Raw genomic sequence first — 23,520 nt, 5'->3', positions numbered from 1 at the left:
TTTGGACGCTGATATCATTTTTATTTCAGTTTTTCACCGAAATATTTTCAACCTACAGTTTTGTCATGAATATGGGCTACAGGTGCAGACTCAGCTTTTGTTTTAGTTAATTAAAGGAACATGAATTATATTTTTTCCAGTGCTCAGATATCCATCCATCCATCAATATTTCCATTTACTGACTTCTGTCATGGGCGTAATGGTCTTTTCATGTTGCAAAGCTCATGAGCGTGTTCTTAATGTCTCCATCTGTTACCGCTTACAACAGTTCCCTGTCTGACCCGGAAGGAGTTTTCTTTTTATCTTATAATGCATTTTTTCAGGTATTATAGGTTAATTTGAAAACATATTGTGATTTAACAGCATCTGCATAAATGGCACCTGTGAAATAACCTCAAGTCTTCAATTTATAAAAAATAAAGTAAAACAAACCGTCATTTTTTAACCTTTCATTCAATTGGTACATGAAAAATCCTCAAATTACATCCAAGATTTCCCACTTTAACCATATTCATTATACAGTATCAGCACAACGTGTCAGTTTTTTTTTTTTTCAAGTATCTCTTCATTAAATGGTGACATGTTTAGTCTGTCAAAGTATTTCCATGCCGATGAAGAATCTCTTGCTTACGACGGAGTATTAGGGCCAAACTTAGACAAAAAAAAATTGGAAATTACGAGAATAAAGTCATAATGTTGCGAGAATAAAGTCGTAACATTACGAGAATAAAGTCGTAACATTACGAGAATAAAGTCGTAACATTACGAGAATAAAGTCGTAACATTACGAGAATAAAGTGTTAATTTATGAGAATAAAGTCGTAATATTACAAGAATAAAGTGTTAATTTATGAGAACTCTAACAGGAAGAGTGTGTTAAAATGTTGAATATTGAGCATCTTGTGAAGTTATATATTTATAACATATTTAATATTACGACTTTATTCTCGCAATATTACGACTTTATTCTCGCAATATTACGACTTTATTCTCAAAATATTACGACTTTATTCTCGTAATTTTATGACTTTATTCTCATATTATTATGACTTTATTTTCGTAATTTCCTTTTTTTTTTTTCTTAGTTTGACCCTAATACTCCGTCGTACTTGCTTATGTTCAGATGACGTAACTATGGGCTTGTTCAGCCTTTTCAAGTCCATCCCACTACGTTTGCATGTCAGCAGTGGCTGAACAGAACCTAACAAGAACTCAAAGAAACCTTTTTCTTCCAGAGAGGTTTGGCTCGATGAGTAAGTCACGGCTGCCGCTCGTGTTTGCGTCTCCGAGGAGTCTCGTCTGAGCGCAGACGTGATGTCTCTGCGAGGGCAGGCATCTGGCAACGCAACGCTGACGAATGCATTATTAACACATCTTCGTCAGATAAAGACTGCGGTCTGCTGGAATGTGCGGAAGCACGAGGAAAGTGTTTGTGACAAGTTTCAGAGAGGTGGAGAAGCTAAACTCTTATGGGTCATCATAAATTCTCTTTTGTCAAGCCGATAAAGGCTGAAGGAGACAATAATGTCCTTCAAAGCACATGGATGTCTTTTCTTTTCCTTCTAAGCCCGTAAAAGCCTAACTTCCACCTCTAACGCAAATGATTAATTGCCACGTTTAGATGAGTAGAGTCCAATTTTAAACATGTCTATCTGTTCAGTGGATTACTGGGCGGTGGCAGCGTAACAAAATTAAATCACAGACAGATAAAGTCATTTCTTTGTCATGGCATTGAAACAGATAAAATTATGAATAATAATCAGACAAAGAATGTGGATAAACTGTTCTGAAAAGAAGGATCCGCACAAGGATGGGCTCTCACAGATGGGTAATCATCTATTTAAAAATAGAGATATCAGGAATTGCTATGTGTAATGTGTATCCACCGAGAGGATGAGTTGTAATTTTGCCTCATCCTTGAAACTTATACGGTACTCATTGAAGCCACATTGAAATGTCACTAGTCCTAGGACTGCAACTTTATCAAAGCCCAACACATCATCGCTTACTGCTCTTTTCATCATGAACTAACATCCAAATTTTTATCAAAGATCCTTCATATGTTTACAATTGTTGTTGCACCAGATGTGTGTCATATAATATACTTATCAGGAAATGTATGTTTGGTTGATTATTTCTTTGTTGTAACAATGCTTCTTGGTGATAAACCAAATTCTGAGCACAAAACTAAGTCAGCCAATGTGTGAAAACTGTGAGAGTGCTTCAGTCAGAAGCGTTACTATGATATTTTCTATACACTGACGTGAACTTGCAGAAATGGACCTGCAAGCAACAAACAAAACGTCAACTGCTGCCAGACTATCCAAATGTGTCTGTTACTGGTTAGTCATTAATGCAGCCTGTTACACACCCAGTCCTTATCACTGGAAAGGGGTTTGCTACCTTTGTGTTAATGAGCAAAGAGAATGAGGCGAGACTCGATGAAAGTGCTTCTGCCTTACGTGTCATGTTTACGGACCACCGCTGGTGCTGAGAAGTGGAAAGATAAAGTCTCTTTGTAGAGAAACCTTGTTGAACCTTTTTTTTTTTTTTTTTTTTATCAAGGCGTTGCTTTAAGGCTTCGTCTAATGTGGCATGAGATTAGTTTGGCCAATGTGAGCACATAAGGTAGACAGCGGATGTCACACCAGAAAGCAACAATCTTTAAAGCATGATTTTATTTTCTTCTCTTTCTGTTCATGAATTTTATTTTTGTCATGAAAAAGAAAATACCCCTCCCAACACATAATTATACTCACAGGCCTACATGCATCCCCTAAACACTGCACACAAGCCACACACCAAATTTATTCAATGACATACCTCCCCTTTTTCTGTCCTCTCCCGTTTATAAATACCTGTCTGTCTTATGTCTCTCTCTTCTTGAACACAACACATCACATACTCACCAAACTGCACCCATCACTGTCTTGTCTTTTCTTTACTACTTTTTCGCGTTCCACTTTAGGTGATCTTAGTTCTCTTCTGCAGAATTTTTTTTTTCAATTCTTTTTCACTTTTTTTTTCTCCTTTACTTGAAGGAATAATGGCCACGGTTATATGATGTTTTTTAATTCAGAATGAATTATTCCGAATTAAATAATTCAGAATTAAACTATTTTCCTTTGAGTTTACATGGAAATATTAATTCCGAATTGAGGTTTACATGGAAACACGTTTGATCGGCTTTATCCAATTCCCCTTAAAGTCTTGGGGTTGAGAAGGGTTCTGATTGGATAGGGGAATGCCGGAAGTTACGTCTACCGGAAGAGAAACAAACTTAGCCGCTTAGCCGCTACAACTTTGACAAGCTCCCAATTTTTATGTTTCTTGCCATCTGTTTTTTAATTATTTCCAGGTCCTCCAAGCTATTTATTAAATAAATAGCGCTTCCTGCCATTGGGAGGGGGAGTTTTTACCATGGTAACAATCCTGTCACAGCAGCAGGAGCAGCACACCGCTCCGCTCTTTCCCGTTTATCCTGGTCGAAACAAGATGACATTAAATAAATATTATTATATATACGAATATTATAATATTAGTATTATATAATAATATTATTAGGGCCCGAGCACTTACAGTGCGAAGGCCCTATTGTATCTGATTTTTTATTTTCCTTCTTCCAATGAAATGAGGGCCTTTTTGCCCCCCTAAACGTGCCCCAAAAGTCACCAAATTTTGCACGCAAGCCAGGCCTGGCGAAAAATTTGATATTTAATGGTTTGCATTAATGGGCGTGGCAACAGCGCCCCCCTAGAAAACTTTATGCTTCAAGCCCTACAATACGGTTTGACGTACATGCACGAAAATCGGTACACACCATGTCGTAACTTAAAGAAAAGTCTCTTGGCGACATGGCCGAAACCAAACAGAAAGTCGGCCATTTTGAATGAATCGTGTAATTTTGGCGCAATTTATGCCATTTCTTCGGCCGCTTCTTCGCCCGAACCATAACGTGCACCCAGGTGTGTTATACATCAAAATGTGCGTCTCCATCCTGCAACGATGCACATTACTTTTTCTCAGTCAAAAGCGTTACCGTGGTGACGATAGACACCAAAAAGCATGCCCCCTCTTCATCTGATTGGTCCATATTTGATAGTTCCTACTTTTTGCCATAACTTTTGAATGGTTTGATTTAAAGAGTCGTGGGTGGTGTCATCGGCCTCGGTTTTGAGTCCTTGAACATAATTGGTGCAAATTAGCCCCGCCTCTTCTTCTGAGTGACGATATTTGATAGCTCCTATTTTCTGCCATAACTTTTGAATGGTTTGACATACAGAGTCGTGGGTGGTGTCATCTGACTTAGTTTTGAGTCCTTGACCTTTATTGGTGAAAATTGCACGCGCGAGGGCCCGTTCAGCGCTGCTTGCAGCTTTAATTATACTTAATATTATATTTATGACATATACGTATCTGCGTAGCACTTAGCAACCAAACACTGCTGCATTGCATTGTGGGAAGTTTCTGCTTAGCTAGTGTCCATCAATCCATACATTTCTCTGAAATGAGTATGGATAGCGCCTACTATCGTGTACGTACTAATGTTTCGGACGCACTAAAAAATCTCACATACTGTTTTTGCTACTCATTAGGGTGGAAGTATGGAATTTCGTACGCAGCTTTTGTTTCGAAAATAAACCCAGCGCGGAATATAAGGTTCATCGCGACAGACTGGCAAGGGAACGAGCAGCGCAGAAAGACCAAAATTAATTTAAAGCGGAATGACTGTATACATGATCGCAGAATTATTCTATTCGGATTTAAAATCAGAATAAACCAGCCACTTAATTCGGAATTAAGTTTAATTCGGAAAGGCCATTTTCATTCAGAATTAAGTGTTTACATGGTAGTTTTAACTCATTTTAAATCGGAATTAATTTTAATTCTGATTTAAAGAGGAATTAAACTTCCCATGTAAACGCACTTAGTAAAACATAGTAGACTGCCAAGAGGGCTGGTTAAGGAAACACACTCATGCACAAACAAAAAAATGCATATATATGCTTTAGGTTTTACCAAACTTGGTATTAACCATTAATATACAGTATATGCAGACAAGGGAGGAAAAAGAAAATGAAAAAAAAAAATCCCACAGCCCAAAGCTGAAAGAGATTCTCATTTACGTAATCAAAACCCTGATTATGCTGATGAGTAATTTACAGACTAACCTATGAGTTCAACATCATTTTCAAAGTTTGATATGAATTTAGTTTGTTGATTTCTACTCACACAGGAGCATGATGTTACCCCGACGGCATCCCTCTTGAACCTGGAGTCTACTGAAAGCATCTTAGAGGTGTGATGCCTGTTTCTGTACACGTTTGCAGAGCTGAATGATCTTTATCTCAAACGCTGAATTGAGTGTGGTCCTTGAGTGATCACAGCTCTGATCCTGTGTGGATTGCAGGTCAGCCCGGCGACACAAAGGAGGATCAGGGCTTCGCTGTCTGATCTCGACAATGAAGAGGCGATAGAGAACCTCTCTGTCCGCCAGCTGAAAGAGATTCTCGCCAGGAACTTTGTCAATTACTCTGGCTGCTGTGAGAAGTGGGAGCTGCTGGAGCGAGTGCATCGACTGTACAGAGAAAACGAGCAGAACAGAAAATCCAGTAAATCCACTTTCAGTTTTTTTTCTTTATTTATATTTAAATCAAAATTGCACTGTGTGATATTTGGTTTTATGCCCCACTATAATATTTCTTTATTTTGTTTCTATTTAGTGGAAAACGTGAGCATAACTGCAGGTAATTACTTTTGATTATTCCATTTATGTTTGTGAGATATGGTATTGTCTTATGACAATGGAAGATGCGTTTAATGCAAAGAATACTGCATTATAAACTCCCTTGTCATTGTTTTACATTAAAGGCAACTTCGCCGTTACTTAAACTTATCGATTTTCTTTTTTACTACCCATTCTTATAAAGTGGTGGCATACCCTCCACCTATCTGCAACAGTGGAGCTGGAGGTAAGATGTAGTGATAAAAAGCCACCTTGTCCATCTTCACAGCTACATTTGCACTGATCTGCCAGCAGTAAACAGTAAAGGCATGCTTTTTTATCCACTTTGTCTTTTCCATCATCATGTATGTTTCTGATGGTTTTTATTTCCTGCCTGGTTCGATGTCTCCACATTCTGTCACTTGTGCATCACTTCCAATTTTGCAGCATCTCATTTAATTGTGAATGACAGCCTCTCATCCTTCCATTAATGCACTGTGTTTAAGCTTTTACCTCATAATGAGCCATCACGTTACTTCAGTAGCAGCATGTCTCCATCAGGTGTGATTACATTGTCAAACCTGCTCACTGGCAGAAATGGCTGGAGGATCTTATTAGCCCAATTAACATTCGTCTGTGCTGGAAGGGCAGACAAGCTGCAGCTTGACTGGCTTTTCCTTTTTTTTTTTGCTTTTCCTGCCGTGCAAGATGTGAGCAACTAGAGCCTGAATTAGGCCAGTGGGCTGATCAGTCAGCGTTTTAACTCCTGTAAGCCAGTGCACCCACATGATTTGATCATAATCTGTTTAGAAGTGTGTGATATTTCCTTCAAAACTACAATTGGACTGCTGATTGCTTTTCTAATGATGACTAATTTAGAGCTCAAAAAAAAAAAGAAAAGAATTACTGGTTTCCTTGTATCCCTGTGTGAAAACTATCAGCATCAAGAGAAATTAAATTTAGAGGGCTTTGTACCAAGTAAAGCTTTATTACTGACACCTAGTGAAAGAAACTGCAGGAAGACCAACGGAGAAGCTATAAAAATCTTAATTTTAAGCGATAAAAGTAATAATTAATTCAAATCACTGGGTTTGTATGTGTATATTTATGTATGTGTATGCATATGTATGCGTATATATATGTATATATATTAAATATAGTAATAATGCACATATATATACCTTTGGTTTCTACCTTCATGGTATCAATCATTAATATGTGTGCAGACAAGGTAAAAAAAAAAAAAAAAAGTAATAATTCATACATGCTAAGTGTAAATCAAGAGTCAATATGTGGATGAATTGTTTGAGTCAGATTGAGAGAGGCATGCCAATATCTGCACATCATCTCAGAGCTCCAAGCAGTTTAATAAGCATCCAGGGAGAAATTAATTGACAGCATTTTTTTTAATTACATTTCCATCCACAGATGGTGTCAAAACTCAGCTGGCTGCAGATGAAAACCTATGTCGCATCTGCATGGATGCCATCATCGACTGCGTGTTACTGGAATGTGGTCACATGGTAACCTGCACCAAATGCGGCAAGAGGATGAGCGAGTGCCCCATCTGCAGGCAGTACGTCGTGCGTGCCGTGCATGTCTTCAAGTCTTAAGACGCGCATCTGTGCGACCCCCCCCATGTGTGCACTTGGCCCGAACCCCTACATTTTCTCACTGCGGGTGCACCAGTGTGCAAGATGTCTCACAAGGCGAAATGCTCAGCAGCAGCAGCACCAGCGGCAGCAGCAGCAGCAGCAGCAGGCGAGAGCATCGTCACGGCCTCTAAGAGCAGTCTGCTGCCACCGGCAGACCACGATTCGCCCTCCCCCTCTCCTTAATAATTCATGTCCCAGCCCTCCTCTTTGGTCTCTCACTCTTCCTGTGTTTGGTCTGTTGGACATGCAACAAAAAAAAAAAGAACGTCCTGCCATCACCACTTTCCATCCTCTGTCTAGATTCTGCTCGCAGGAGGCGAGAGGGGGAGGTGCTGTGGATACTTGAAGGGTGTTGTTGTCTGTGGTGAAATATCCCAAGATCCCAGGGTCAGAGTCAATATGGTTTACACAGTCATGCCACATGACAACTGTGTTATCTCTTTCAGTATTCTTTAGGATTGTGCAATATGAGAGAAAAACATCCATACTTCCCAAACTCTACACGCGCCCGGTCATCTCATCTCTCACACGGGAGCACGCAGGGTGCCAAACATCATGCCTTCAGCGGATATTTGGTTCAAACGTGTCCAACCAGCAAGCTTGTTGGAATAGTTTGCACCCATTTTTTCCTCAAATGGACTTTTGAAAATACCATTTAAACTTTTTAACCTATGTTGTGTTTTAGGATGTGATTGTTTCTCCTTTTTCTTCCATCTATACTCTCTACTACATTCCTGTTGTGGTTCATTCTGACCAAAAAAGGAAAAGAAAAAAAAAAAGTATCCAATGCAGACTAACAAGCACTTTTTGGACCTTTCAACCACTTTTCACTGTCATCACATGATCCAAGATGATTTTCTATAATCTGTATAATGAATAGTCCCGGCTCCGAGGGGCACGACGAAATGCAGCTGAAAGCTTCAGTAAAAACTGGACTTTTGATTTTTAACTTCTGTTTTTCACCATTTAATTTTGCATAACTTTCACCAAGCAATATCATGTTATTCCAAGTCTACCAAATGTTTGATTGTGCCGTCCTTAAATGTCCGATCTAAGGTAGGTGACAGGTGCTACTTGCTCGTTTTTGAGTTCAACATCAGCATACTTTTTCTCATGTTGTCCAGGCCCTTTGAGGAATAGGTAGCCATCTTTACTTTAACCTGTTATGCAATTTAAACAATTCTGTTGTTTTGTTCATTTGTTTTTAAGTCACAACATCCATCTAATTCAGAAGTCACTAAATGATATGTGTTCTGTATGTTATGCCTGTTCTATGTTTTAAACAAACTGCAGTCGAGTCTCTGTTGAGTGAATCTCATAGATGACCTCTGTTGGACAAGTTCTCAAATGTATATTTTTCCATTTACTTGGTGGACACGTGATTTAAAACTCCACTAAGAGCAGAGGTTTGGAAATAAAGCTATTCTGTTTTTTCAGAACGCATTTCTCTTGGTTTTGGTTAGATGAGTTTGAGTCTCTCACCTATTAAAGCTAAATCACAGTCTCACTTTCCATCACCTTTTTTTTTTTTTTCTCCTCCATCGTGTGCTTAAGACCCAGAAGGGACGCGGGCATCACTGTAAACTGTAACTGTCAGTCACGTGATTAAAGCTGCTGGTTCTCAAAGATGTCATTCGTGGGCAGCTACAGTATTATCAGACTGTAAGGACATCGTGAGCACTCATAATTTATGATCTTTATATTTTGAATGTTGAACCTCTTTATTTTGGTTAACAGAAAAAAATGATTTATTAGATTTAATAAAATGCAGTACTACAAACCAGATAACTCTTCCTTTTGTAAGTCGTGATCCATTTGATTTTAGTTATTCAGGTGGCACGTTGTAAATGTATACCTAAACCCCCCAAATGACCACACACATAGCTCAATATTTAAAATGTATTTAATATTTTAAATGTCGACTTTTCCTAGAGGCTTTACATGTACATAATGTGCAGATCGATTTGAAGGGACTAAAATCTGTCATGGAGACATGTTCCCTTAATAAAAACATACATTTTTAATGCAAAGCCATTCATCAAACTGTAGAAACGTGGACAGCTACTCAGAAGTTACATGGAAGACTTTATTTAAAAAAAGAAAAGATGGAAATTAAATAATAAAGTGGCTAAATTATTGTTTTAGATGTGTTTTAGCAGTAATACTTGGCATTTTTAAAGGACTTAGCTAAAACCTTTTTTGAGAAACAAAAACAAGAAATCACAGCCAGTGGTCTTACTTATTTTTCCACTAGAGTTTATATAGTTTGCTCAAATCTTTCTTAGAACTTGTTGTTGGGTCCCCACATAAAAAATAATATATGACTATTGTCTTTTGTTTGTTTAAATAAATACAGAATATTATGTATTAAGTCTTGAAACTTTTGGTCAGGGCCCTGATGTCGTTAGGTAGTGTGTTAACAGAGGAAGTATTGATTAATGTCACTAAAGATGTTTTGTTTAAAAGGTTAAAAGGTTCATTTGTGGTCCTCCAAGTGGAAATGGAATCCAAGTTAAAAGTTTCCTATGAACAGAAATAAAACCTGCATATGGATGAAAATAAAAATAAGCACAGTCACGTTAGATACAGTCCAGAACTAGTAAGACAATGACAGTTGAGTTGTTTGCTTTTATACCCCAAAACAATGGATATAAAACAAAACTATCAACTGATCAATGTGTGGACTTCCCTCTCTAATTTAAGAGGTTTCACAATGGTTTAAGCAAATAACTTCCAATATCAGGGGATCAAAAGAAAATAGATTACCGTAATTGGCCCGGTACGGTCCATTCCATCATTACTTAAAGACCACTTTGTACTTTACTTAAAATACCTATAATTCCTAAGGGGGAAAGGCATACTTTTGTGAAATCTTTTAAAGCTGAAAACTACTCTTTGATCACATTTTAAATGTTTTATTTCAAATCCAGTGTGGTGGTGTATAAAAATTGTCATTTAGTCTGATCAAACCCGAGTGACAGAGGTCATGTTTGTCTTCACAGAAGAAAACACATTTTGAAAGGATTGGTATAAAGTTAAGATGTTTTTTCTTGGCTTTACTGAGTCTTCACATTATAATCACTATATCTTTTCTTATCATATTGAGTAAGGGAGTAAACAGATGGTTATATTGTTAAAGAGTATTTAAATCTAGTGATGGATGTAAACGTTTTTTGCTGCATGCTGAGCTACAAACGCTTTCTTCAATGACGCACCAACACCAAAGAAAGATGGCAGAGTTTAGTGTGTACATAAATCTTAATATAAACCAGTCAAATACAAGCTTCGAGTAAAACTAGCTGAACATTTTAGTGGTGAAAAATATGCTTTATACACTGTTCACCGCAAAATATATGTGAGAATACATTCATGTATTCATATTTACAGCAAATAACTTTTGGAAATCATATCTCATCCAAACAGATTAAGCATCCTTTACATAGGATGGAAAACAAAATATACATATCTATTTTTTATTTTTTAAAGGCCACACACAAAAAAACATTTGTTGGCAATAATGCATTTAAAACTGCACATGTATGAAACAATTTCTGATACAAAAATAGGCATCTATTATGCAATAAAATTTGCATTGGAACAAAGAATGATCCATAAACAACAGGATAACTGTGGTACAATACCAAATCAGTTTAAGAATAAATAACTTAGAAACAGGTGCAACAGCAATGCACTTTGTAGTATTGCCTTTACAAAACAAGACTTCCATTTTACATCCTGACTTGGCAGCCCAGGTTTCCTTTGAATACTTTTTACAGGGATATTGATTATCCTTGTGTTTATGCTGTATCTATATAACACAGTCATCTGCTGCCTCCATGTGGACAGTAGTTTCACTGCTTTTTACAAAGTTTCCCACTTTCCACTTAACTGATCTTTTGCAGCAGTTTATCCTCTACCAGTTCAAACTGCACGCTAACAGACATTTCTGCGATGAACTGGTCACATCCCTCCTTGGTCACCTCTTTGCAGTATTGCAGGTCAATGTGGCAGATGCTTCCACAGCGTTTGAAATAGGTCAGCGACTGGTCGGTGACCCTGTTACAGACTACAGGGAGGAACTGGGTTAGAAGAAAATTACCAAAATGCTCCATAAAAAGGTCAAATGTACTGACATGACTGAGAAGCATTCATGGATTAATCCGGCCAGTAAATTCAGAGACTAAATACAAAAGCCTCATCACGGTGAACTGTGTTTTGGGATTTATGTGGTGTCTTGAGCCAGGAAGTGTTTTTCCATCAGCTTAGTCCCTGTGTGTGAAACTGAATTATGTTAATAAGTAAAATATCAGATATTATCTGGAATAATTGTCCGCTTTCTCTTCACACGGCAAGATGAATCATGTGATACAATCCTGCTATACTGGAGTAGACTAACACAATGCAATGATAAGCATATCTTTTAAAATCTACTTTAGATTCATGGTTCAACTAAATATGCTCTCCAGAATTTGTTGCCAAATCAAAACTGCAAATTTAAAGTCAGAATTATAACGCATAAATTATTTAACCATTTGACCACACATCTATTCACAGAGTGATATTCACCAATTAACTAATAGCTGTGGGGTAGTATTGGCCTGGTCAGTCATAACCAATCTCTGTGCAAAAAACTCTCATGAAATTGGTCTGGTGCACTCCCATTCACAGTCATTTCCACTGGTACAAAACGTACTGGACCTATTCCAACAAGGTGGGGAAAAGCTTTACAATGAAACATACAGAGGCATTCCAAGACCCATTATCTACAACAACAGACATGGGTGAGGAATTGCCAGGAACACCCTGGATCATCAGATAAGTCATCAACATTTCAAATTCAAACATTTTGATTGTTTTCTAGATAAAATAACAAAATATCCAACATTCCATGTTGTTGTCTTTGCATTGTTTTTAACTTAGTATAAGATGTGAATAATTTATAAAGAATTGCTTTTATTGCATTCTGCAGCCTCCAGAAGGTGATTACAGGTGAGAAAACACTTCTATGGTTTAAACATCAGTTATATTGGAGCGGTAGTAACTGATTTTATTAAAGATAAGCCAAAACAAACTACTGGTAGTTATGTTTGTTAGAACCTGACATTTACTCAAACCCCACTTCAACCTGTATCATGAACTGATGGCTGTTTTTGACTCGATGGGCAGTGCATATTATCAAAAGTAAAAGACACTGTTGTTATTAATGTAAAATGTGCAAACACACCAGTGTCATTTAGCGAGTGAAATCAGATTTGCAGGCTACTCAGACAGACTGGTACCTGACAGGTTGATGTCTGTAAGTGAGTCTCTGGTGGTTGTCCCTGCAGCAGTCAGGATGTTGACAGACTGGTCGGTAACGTGGTTGCAGTAGCTCAGGTCCAGCTTTGATAACAGGGGCATGTATCGAATGATTAGGTGCAGAGAAGTGTCCGTGATGTCCAGCCCTGCCAGACGCAAGTCTTCCACATTACGGAGCTTACTCCTGTTGTCCAACTGACCTAAAAAAAAAAAAAAAAAAAAGATTAGAAGAGATACGAAGAACCAAATATACTACAAATGGTGATATGTGACATGTGATCAGTGGTGGACAGTAACGGAGTAAATTTACTTGAGTAATGTACTTAAGTACATATCCAGAGGATTTGTACTTTACTTGAGTATTAGATTTCTTTGGTACTTATTACTCTTACTTGAATACATTTCAGAGACAAATATTTTTACTTTTACTCGAGTAAATTTCTAGGAAGGCTGAAAAGTACTCGTTACTTTCAGGTCTGCTCTTTTTTCTTCTTCCCTAAAATCCTATTGGACACAAGCTGTTTTTGTCAAAGGAGGAGACCTATCACAGTGCACGCTCTCCACTGGGATGGACGTAAAGCGGAAATACGTCAAGCCTCCTCAAAACGATACCGCCAAAGTAGCCTGCGTTTGTCAACACAGAGCCGCAACAATGGCTACGCCTGCGTCAGGAGAAGAAAGACAATTCTCTGAGTCGGATAATGAGCCGGACTCGGAGCAGGGACTTTCACAAAATCCTTGGCCGTATCTTAACTCAATGTTTAATTCGTTCGACCGAGTAAAAAACGAGGGCACAGAAAAACCACTGACATTTATTTTCAAATGTTTATTGTGTCTGCCGAACAGAACTACCTCTCTGCTTTCAACAACTCAACATCGAATTCTCAGAAACAAGAGTTAAAAGATCCTTAAATTAATTTAGAAAAAATATAGTAATTTACTGATGTGGAAAATAAGAAATTTACTCTTACTCTTACTCTTACTTTTACTTTTACTTAAAGTAAATTGAAAAGCATTTACTTTTGGATACTTAAGTACCTTTAAAAGCAAGTACTTTTCTACTCTTACTCGAGTTATATTTTGACTGAGCTACTTTTACTTGTAACAGAGTAAATTTTGACCAGTAGTATTTGTACTCTTACTCAAGTACTGGGGTCGAGTACTCTGTCCACCTCTGCATGTGATATGTCTGATCACATGACTTTTATGTATTTGTCAGGAAATCCATTGTGATGTTTAATTAAACAAGAGTGATAAATGCATCCAAAACACGAGACAGCTTATTAATCTGTGCTACAGAGCTCTGTTATCAGCTAAAACACATCAGTGAGTCACAGCATTGCTCTCGGTGTGCAGAGCACTGTAGCTGGAGTGCTACGCGTGCATTAAGCCCAGGCTGAAAACCAGTTACCAGTAAAAGCCTGATTTAACATGATTTACCTAAAACAACCACAGAAAACCTTCTCAGAAAATGACTGTCTGATTGCAAACTTTCAGTTGTAGCTCGGGCAGTACTCGAGTTGTGGGGGGATGAGGGGGGATGGCATCCCCCCCTGAAATAAAAACGGTCCAAATCATCCCCCCTGTAAAACTGCCATCCCCCCTTTCCATCCCTTAAGTCATTTCATCAATGAATGTGGTTTTACTGCTATTTCAACATTTAGAGTCATCACCAGAAAAATAACACCAGAAAAATAACTTATTTGACAATTTTCACCTGGGACAAGTACATTTTCACTTGAAATAAGTAGGAAAATCTGCCAGTGGGACAAGATTTATCTTCTTATTACAAGCAAAAAAATCTTGTTCCACTGGCAGATTTTTCTACTTATTTCAAGTGAAAATCTACTTGAAACAGGTGAAAATTGTTGTTTTTTCCAGTGATGAGTCTTGTTTTAAGTGTAATGAGATTCTTTTACTAAAATGAGACATTTTAACTAGAAATAGACAAATATTCTTGTTAAGATTTTGAGTTTTTGCAGTGATCCATTTTACTTATCCTGTGAAGGACAGAGTCATATTGATAAGTTCAGAAAACTGTTTTTTATTGTTGTGTTTTGATGTATTTGATGTAAGCCCAGTGGATATTTAAAGCGTACAGAAGGCTGCATTTAACTGCTGCTATGTCATTCCTGCAGTATTTCTGCAGGTGTTTTGGTCACTGCTATTATTTGTAATATATTATATTATTTGTAATCAGCACAAATTATCTGTCCCCATATGATAAAATCCATCACCCCCCCTGATTTTTTTTTTACAACTCGAGTACTGAGCTCGGGTACTGAGTAATAAACAGGGAAGGAAAATATGGTGTATTTCTGTGCTTATAATTGATCAGTTGATAACTATGAGCAGCTCAGAATAAGCATCCTAACACTGTACTGCAGTGTCCTCACTAAAATAATGTTTAGTACTCGTTCTTGAAGAACACACTGGCAGATTCAGAAACTAATGCCTCCATGTGGCTGATAGTTCATACAGAGGCTGAGCTGTTACCTGGCCTGTTATCTGTGGGTGGTGACAGCAGGTCTCTCATCTGAGCGTCTTTCAGTCCCTCGACCCACTGAACATCCAGCGTTCGCAGGAGTGGACAACTGGAGGTGCAAAGAGCAGAAACGGCCACCCAGGAGCATCCTGACAGAAGTAACACACGCAGACCTGCAAAGCAGCAGGATCACATAGAACCCTCCAGTCATTACTACAGTTTTTAAGATACAGTACACTAGGGATGGGCTATGGACTAAAAAATGTATCACGATAATTTCCGGCATTTATCCCGATAACGATTAAAAAATACCAATTCAACTCCACCTTTTCAACTATAAATCTATCTCACTCTCAGATCCGCCATGTTTGTTACACAAAAACGTCATCAACGGGAATTTATCCTTCTTTCTTTCTTTCTTTCTTTCTTTCTTTCTTTCTTTCTTTCTTTCTTTCTTTCTTTCTTTCTTTCTTTCTTTCTTTCTTTCTTTCTTTCTTTCTTTCTTTCTTTCTTTCTTTCTTTCTTTCTTTCTTTCTTTCTTTCTTTCTTTCTTTCTTTCTTTCTTTCTTTCTTTCTTTCTTTCTTTCTTTCTTTCTTTCTTTCTTTCTTTCTTTCTTTCTTTCTTTCTTTCTTTCTTTCTTTCTTTCTTTCTTTCTTTCTTTCTTTCTTTCTTTCTTTCTTTCTTTCTTTCTTTCTTTCTTTCTTTCTTTCTTTCTTTCTTTCTTCCTTCCTTCCTTCCTTCCTTCCTTCCTTCCTTCCTTCCTTCCTTCCTTCCTTCCTTCCTTCCTTCCTTCCTTCCTTTCTTCCTTTCTTCCTTTCTTCCTTTCTTCCTTCCTTCCTTCCTTCCTTCCTTCCTTCCTTCCTTCCTTCCTTCCTTCCTTCCTTCCTTCCTTCCTTCCTTCCTTCCTTCCCGTACGTTGTGGATTTAACGCAGAATTTAACGCAGAACCATAAATCATTTTTACACAAAAACTTTATCAAAGGGAATTTATCATTTTTACAGCGAGATGACAAATTCTTATCGTGAGGAATTTTTTGGACGGTATATCGTGAACGGTAAAATATCACCCATTCCTACAGTACACATGCTTACTTCTTTAGGTCAATACAAGCAGCAATAAGGTAAGGTAAACATACAACATATTTATAATTTGTTGCAATATGAAAACCAGTTTTCCTAAAACATCTCACACCTCAACTTTTTTTCACTGCATGTGAGTTATGCAACAAAAAATATATGAGTAATTAAGAGATCCATGTAAACGTGATCCTCAAAATGTAGGTCGTGTGCTGGGGGATTCAATATAAAGGAGTCATAAAGGACCCTAATATATCAAATACTTTCATTTAAAAATAAAAAAGAAAAGTCAATCACAACGACAGCCATGCACCGTTAATACAGTGACCAACCCTGGGGAGCCCCGAGCTTCTTTTCTGTCAGTCTCAATATAATTACTGCATTTCCTTGATCTACAAATCCTTGTCTGTGGCAGGATATAAAATGATGTATTATGTAATAGATCACTGCTGGACTGTGACCACAGCGGGAGTAAGAGCGCAGCTTCAGTTGTTAAGGTGCCAGTATGCACTGCTGTAGTAAGAGACATGACTGCCTGTCCTCAACATTTCTGCCAACAAACACTGCGGATGCTAACTAAGACAAGCGTGGTTGCATCCACGGCTGTGCTTTGGCTGCTAAGATAATAGAAGACCATTTCTAAAAGAGAATCCCAACATATGACTTACACAATAGAGTCCAAAAAGAAAAAAAATCTTATATTATTACTATTCAATCAAAAAGAAGCTGAAATTCATAAAATGCTGTCCAATCATTGCAGCTACCAAGTCTCTTAGCGCTATGGATTTTGCTTCATTCCAGGGTTTTCAAGTGAGCATCTGAATTAAGTCTGTCAGAACCCCCTGTGATTTATTAGGAGCACATATTAAAGGAAAGACAGCTTCCAATACACGACCATGAATTATACCACAAAAGCATAAACTATATCCACAGTGTCCCAGCATCCTGCAGAGCAGAGACAGCAGTGGCTCATGGACAATTAGACACTATTGCAACTCTGCCCTTTGAAAGGAAAAAAGCCATAAAAGCCCAATTGAAAGTGCCCCACCACCGTGTCTTGCTATAGTAACTGCAATTTCCTCAAACGGTTCTTTATGAAACACACTACATACAGTATGAATAAAAGCAAATGCTCAGAAATATTCAGCAAGAGAGATACACTTAGGGCCCGATTTACTAAGATCCTAAATAAAGAGTACTAAATTGCGTGTGCACTGAAAAAGTTTGCGCGTGCTGTTGTTGTGTGTTTTGCGGGTGATCAACTAAGATTGCGTGCGCAATTGATAACAGGTGCAAACCTCAGTATTTAAATGAGGTGTTGCGCAACTTACGGTTTGCGGCGCAAACTTTGCGCCATGGAGAGTCTGGATGGAAAGCAGGATAGTCGCAAGCGCAAAATGAAATTTGACGAGTTGGAGTTAGAGATATTAGTGGAAGAGGCAAATTGTTGTGCCATATTCAGCACCCCTGCCGTGAAAAGCACCCCCTCGTATATTCAATGACAAGTAGACCAAGAAAAAAAACAACACACTGACACTTCAATATATTTATATATACACACTCACACAAACACATACTTAGGAGTTTATATTATATATATTTACAAATATTATGGAAGACAACACAGTAAGCAGGCTATTAATTAATGACATCAATAACCATTTACCTGATTTCTTTTATCTGTGATTGTGATTGTGGGAAAGTATGACTATTGTGGAATCCATGAGCGCATTTAAACATGAATCATTAACACAAAACTGGACGCTAAACAGAACATGACATTGAATGAGAATATAATTTTTGTCAGACGAGGGGGTGCTTTTCACGGCAGGGGTGCTGAATACGGCACAACACCGGGGTATGACAACTGCAGAAGAAATAGGCGCACAATGAGAAACACTTTTTTCTCCATGAAAACACGTGATTTATTTATTATCACAAATAAAAAAATGAATGTGCCTCCTGTGGCAACCTTTTGTTCAAATAAAATATTTCTCCTTTTGCATGTGGAGATTATCACCTTCCTTTCGAACGTATTAAATACAGACGCAATCACAATCCCCGCAATTACTTTCAGGCTTGGTAAATCTCATTGCGCGTGGTAAATGGACCAATTTGCATCTTCCCCTCCCAGTATTTGGCGATTTCTGCCGGGTACGCCCCATATTGATTATTCATCAGGGCAAAAGTACTAAATGAATAGCGTGTGCTATTTTGCGCATTTGAGAGGCGCAGTCCTCTTTGCACGCTGTTAGTAGATCAGCTTGCACATTGGTTTGCGGGTGATGTCAAGTTTGCACAGGTTTTTACGCACGCAAACCTTTAGTAAATCAGGCCCTTAGAGTGGCATCATCCAAGCAGTTCAGAAATTGTTTTTTTGTGTGTGTATTTTTTTTACTTTGACCATCAGGGGGCTCTAAAGTATGTTGTCTTTGGGAAAGCCAAGTAGTAAAATTGTGGCATTAGTTATAAAGGGATGCCCTAATTCAAGATGAGTTCAGTCAACGCATTTCTATTTCTCCATAAAAAATCTGTTTAAATAAACTAATAATTACAGAAATCAACGTATCAAAAACGTTATCACTCATTTAATCTAATTCAAAAGGCCAACTGATGTTCCCAATAATGTTGCAATTTCCTTTCTTTTTTCAATCTTGATTGCTGCAACAGTTTAATTATGCAAAGCTTTAAAAAAAAATACTGCTTTTATTCAGTTCCAAAATGCATCAAATGTTACTTATATTAATGTTTCACATGAAAACAAATGCATATCTTTTGTTGACTGGATTTATTTACCAGGAAGTCTGTTGATGAGCCAGCTGAGTTGCTTCTTGGAGGTATTGGTCCAGCTGAGGTCGAGAGCTACTGGCTGTCTTCGGATGATCCCACTCAGCATTAAAGGTGTGATGGACTTACAACGGTTCAGGTTGATGTGCTTCCAAAGCCTTTTATCACAACACCTGGAGAGACATGGTGCTCAGTTTCGTAGGAATACTGTGTAACGACTTGTTACGTGTGTTTAACAGAACTTACCATCTGTTCCAGGTTCTGCAGACACGCATGCAGACACAGAGGTCTCTGTGAGTGAGGTGACTGAATATGGCCACCCAAGTCTCTCGCTGCATCATGTGTGCTTCCCCGTTATTCAGAGGTAATCTGTCAGGTGAAGGGCTGATGGGAGGAGGTCGGATCACGTGACGCTCCATTTGGATACATTTTGGTAGTAGGAGTGGTCGTGGATGTATCAGTGTGACTGATGCGTTTATTCCATTTCCCTCCGGCCCCCGGTGTCGCAGCCCCTCACCCAGGTCACTGCTGCCGTTATTAAGAGGGCGACTAGGCTTCTGATCTTCTTCTTCTAGTTTTGGCTCAGTTTTTATCGGCCAATGATTCTGTTCAGTCAAGCAGTCTTCTGTTTTGAGAGGCAGTCTGTTTGGATTTGCTACGCCATCCTCAATTTTAACACCTTTATGGCTGTGAGTAGTAGATGGTTTCCAGTTTTGATTAGTCACAGAATATTCAGTCTTAATTGGTCTGCAATTATGATCGACTGAGCTGTCCTCTGTCTTCACTGAACCATCTTTCTGGTTGCCCAAATACTCTTCTTTCTTGATACCCTGACTGATCTCTTTGCTCAACTCTTTGTTAGGAAGACACCAGCGCTGATGGCGAGCTTTGAGCTGAGCAGAGCTACTTTCCTTAAAGTCTCCTGATTCACTGCTTGGTCCAGCTCTAGGTGAGTTGGAGGACAAATGATCACTTCCTCTCGCTGCGGATGTCCTCAACAGGGGACATGAAAGTACTTTCTCTTTGTCCTCTATACCAGTGCCTCTTTTTTTTGTTCCAGTCTCCTCTGGTTCGTTGTCCTTTTCTTCAAACTCTTTATCATACTCTTTTTTCACTTTAACATACATCCAATCCAAGGACAGTTCATCTTTTTCCCCATCCTCTGGCTCCTTGTCATAATCATCATGTTCGTTCTCTGTCTTGATTTGCCGCAACAGTTTCAAACTGAATGGATCATCTGGCTTTAAGGGCTTCTTCTAAGAAAAAAAACAGAAGGAACTTGATTGTCTATTTTTGTTTTTAAAGCTATCATGATCAGTTTACTATTGAGGATGTGATAAAACTTGAGCATCTTTTACAGTATGTTCTGTTTTCAAGAGACATTAAGGGGAACAAACACATTTCAAAATGTTGAAATATTTCAAATAAATTAGTTTTCATTTAAAAAGTAAAAAAAAAAACAATTGCAATATCCATCTGTTTGTCAAGGTCAGCTTACACCGTGTCCACACTGCATGCGACGCGAGCGAGCGTCAGCGTCAAAAACAGTTCCATTGCTTTATTTTTTATTTGCACTGTCTACACTGTTTGCGAGCGACGCGGCGCGATGCGGCGCGATGCGGCGCGATGCGGCGCGCCGTTTTGAGCTGGACTTTTCTCGCATGCCCTGCTTCTATTTTCTTTTCTTCCTGTCGCTCGCTTTGAAAGCCGGTTGAAAGTTGAAAAAAAAGTTGAAAGCGCTGTAGGAAACAGTCATTTCAATACAAGAACCTCAATAAAGTGGCAGCTGCTGGAGGGAGATCGCCAAGGAGCTGGAAGGTTCTGATAAAATAATAAGATATAATAAGAATCTTATCTTAATCTTATTAGGGCTTAATTTGTGCCGGATCCAACAAGATCTGGTACCTATTTGATCATTTCTCGTGTCCTCTGCTTTTTCCCCACATCCCAGTAATGATCTGACATGCTGACATGTTTGCTGCTTTAACACCACGAACACGCCGCTCACTCCAGCTGTTCGCTGTTTGATTGCGTCACCGGACGCCGTTATTTTGTTCGTTTTTTTCCCCACTTTGGTCGGACGTTAGACCTGCTTTCTTTTTCTTCCTGCCGCCTGCGTTGAAAGTCGGTTGAAAGCGCTGTAGGAAACAGTCATGGATGAGGAACGGCTGATCCAGTTAGTTGAAATGAGAAGTTATCTCTATGATACCTCCTCATTTCACTACAAAAACCTCAATAAAGTGGCAGCTGGCTGGAGGGAGATCGCCAGGGAGCTGGCAAAGGGAGCGCACGGGCGGTTGGTGGGGCGAATATAAGGCGAGTCTCGGGCGGGTGAATAAAGGCAGATTTATGGTTCCGCGTAGGGTACGCGGCGACGCGCACCGTTCGGTGAGTGCGCCGCGTACCCTACGCCGTAAGGTCTGCGTTGGTGTAACGCGGAACCATAAATCAGCCTTTTAAAAGGCGAGTCTCAGCTGTCAATCAAAAGAGCGTGGTAGAACGTGGGGCCGATAACGCGTTCAGTGTGGACAGAGCGCGTCCGATGCCACGCAGTGCGATGCGACAGTCGGACGCTCGCGTGCAGTTAGGACAAGCTGTAAGACCAAAGTCTGTGAAACTCTTCTCCAGTGAATCTGCACATTCATTGTCTCTATCAATTTATTTTTTGTGACAATTACTGTAACTGTTGTCAGACAACATAAAAGTAGAGCAAATGTGTCTCACCCTCTTTTTCACAATGACAGGTTCATCATTGGTGTCAAAAAGTTTCCTCTTTTTCCTCAGTGGATTGTCTTCAAGCCTTGGTCTAGACGTGCTATCCGGGGACAGCGGGGGCGGACGTTTCTTTGGAGGCTCCTCATCACTCTTCTTTGAGATTACTTCCTGTTCTGCCTTTCTCTTCACAGCTGATGTGGTCGTTACGTCTGTATTGTCTGTTGTAGCCACCGTGGCCGGGTCTGGCACCTCCTTTGGATCCCGGTTTAATCGTGGTTCTTTCAAAAGGGAGCCAGGGAGGTTTGACGCATACTTGAATCCTGGCCCCCTTTTTTGCTTTGAGGCCAAAAGGGTGAAAAATAAGACAGTATAATATTATTTCCCTAGTTAAGAAATACTATGATAATGTCAACAGGTTAAAAAAAAATAAAAAATCACTGATGCTTACTTTCCCTGTTTTGCCCGCGTGGTTACACTTCGGGCACTCCCAGCAGTTTGGCAACTCATCATTGACTAATCCATTTGAATCTTTAACCTGAACAAAAGGACATGCAAATATCAATGCCTTGTAGCTACAATGAGAAACAAATCAGCAATTCCAAGAACATTGTTTACAGTGACAATATGCATTCCATATTGACATAGAATAGTTTACCTTGAGACAATTAGGATGAACAATCTCATTGCATATGGAGCACTCCATAAGCATAAGGTTAAACTTCTCCTCTGCATCCTCCACAGTATCCTCCTTTCCAATCTCTCCACAGATGAGACAGACTGCTGTGTGGGGCAGGACAGGCTAAAGAAAACACACAGTGTAGAAGATAAAGATGCTGTACTAAATCATTACATTTGACAACATAAATTAAATCACACCTCTGCACTTGTGTGTCACTGAAATTACTTTCACTGAAACTAGTTCAGTGTGTGCAATGTTTTTGTTTGCAGAAGGAAATTTGTATGTGAAGCAAAACAGATTTGAATATTTAGTCATCATGGCTGATAACAGCTTACTCATGAGATGACTCAGCTAAGAAACAAGTTACGTAAGGGGTAATGCCCGACGAGGTGTACATTATCAGAAATATATGGACGACCCGGGGCCGTGAACCGTCCGACGCAAAACGGAGGACGGTTTGCCTCCGCGCAATCCATATATTGATGATAATGTACACCTCGAAGGGCATTATTCCGCTTATACCACGGTCACTTACCAAAAAACATAAATATTAAATCAGTTATTCATGCTTTAATGTGTTTTCAGTTGAAATCATTAGTTTTATAACAAGCCACAGCTGAGCGGACTATTTAATCTCTCGTCTGCAACCGTTGTAACCTGGTAAATTACAAAGTTTTTTAAGAAGCCATAACTCAGTTTCCATGGTAACACCTGAGGGTCTGACTAATACCTGGAACAATCACTACCGTCCCATAAGGTCCTTATGCAATGGACACAGTGTTGACTTCTCCAGTAACTAGGACGGACCTGAGATACGACTTAGCAACGGGAGATATTCTAGTCCGCTCAGCTCTGCTTGGCTATTTTCTTTTCTCTCCTCTTCTGTATCCCAGTAATCAAAATTGTTAAATTCACCAAATAAATTGAAAGAAATTACAAAATCACTCATGTCGCCGTCCTGCGGTAGCCGGCTCTTCTTCTCTGAATCTCTGTTGCCGTGGTTACCACCTGGCAGTTGATCCAGCGCAATGATATTAAAGTTATCAGGCAATTTGACCGAACTTGTTTTCTAGGTGTAGGTTATCACTTTTAACCTAC

At 38.9% G+C, this 23,520-nt stretch overlaps 2 protein-coding genes across 3 annotated transcripts in view; one reads left to right on the top strand and one right to left on the bottom strand.

Moving 5' to 3' along the window:
• rnf34b (ring finger protein 34b) overlaps positions 1–9,528 on the top strand; it is a 34,162-nt gene extending 24,634 nt beyond the window's left edge. The window contains exons 4-8 of one of the 2 annotated variants that reach the window (XM_061734208.1): positions 5,237–5,299; positions 5,411–5,612; positions 5,724–5,747; positions 5,931–5,972; positions 7,154–9,528. In XM_061734208.1, the coding sequence (XP_061590192.1) occupies positions 5,237–5,299; positions 5,411–5,612; positions 5,724–5,747; positions 5,931–5,972; positions 7,154–7,338 (516 nt within the window). In that variant the 3' untranslated portion in view covers positions 7,339–9,528. The remainder of the gene's footprint in view (positions 1–5,236; positions 5,300–5,410; positions 5,613–5,723; positions 5,748–5,930; positions 5,973–7,153) is intronic. The other variant, XM_061734209.1, reaches the window with a different exon arrangement.
• A 1,298-nt stretch (positions 9,529–10,826) lies between these two features.
• kdm2bb (lysine (K)-specific demethylase 2Bb) overlaps positions 10,827–23,520 on the bottom strand; it is a 36,644-nt gene continuing 23,950 nt past the window's right edge. Inside the window, exons 14-21 of the mRNA XM_061734210.1 lie at positions 22,399–22,542; positions 22,192–22,278; positions 21,753–22,079; positions 19,275–20,284; positions 19,038–19,201; positions 15,175–15,336; positions 12,660–12,878; positions 10,827–11,446 (exon numbers count right to left, since the gene is read on the bottom strand). Of these exons, the coding sequence (XP_061590194.1) occupies positions 11,265–11,446; positions 12,660–12,878; positions 15,175–15,336; positions 19,038–19,201; positions 19,275–20,284; positions 21,753–22,079; positions 22,192–22,278; positions 22,399–22,542 (2,295 nt within the window). The 3' untranslated portion in view covers positions 10,827–11,264. The remainder of the gene's footprint in view (positions 11,447–12,659; positions 12,879–15,174; positions 15,337–19,037; positions 19,202–19,274; positions 20,285–21,752; positions 22,080–22,191; positions 22,279–22,398; positions 22,543–23,520) is intronic.

The sequence above is a fragment of the Cololabis saira genome, chromosome 11 (assembly GCF_033807715.1).
Source record: "Cololabis saira isolate AMF1-May2022 chromosome 11, fColSai1.1, whole genome shotgun sequence".
In the NCBI taxonomy this organism is placed as follows: Eukaryota; Metazoa; Chordata; class Actinopteri; order Beloniformes; family Belonidae; genus Cololabis; species Cololabis saira.
This window is presented reverse-complemented; position numbering and strand designations above follow the sequence as displayed.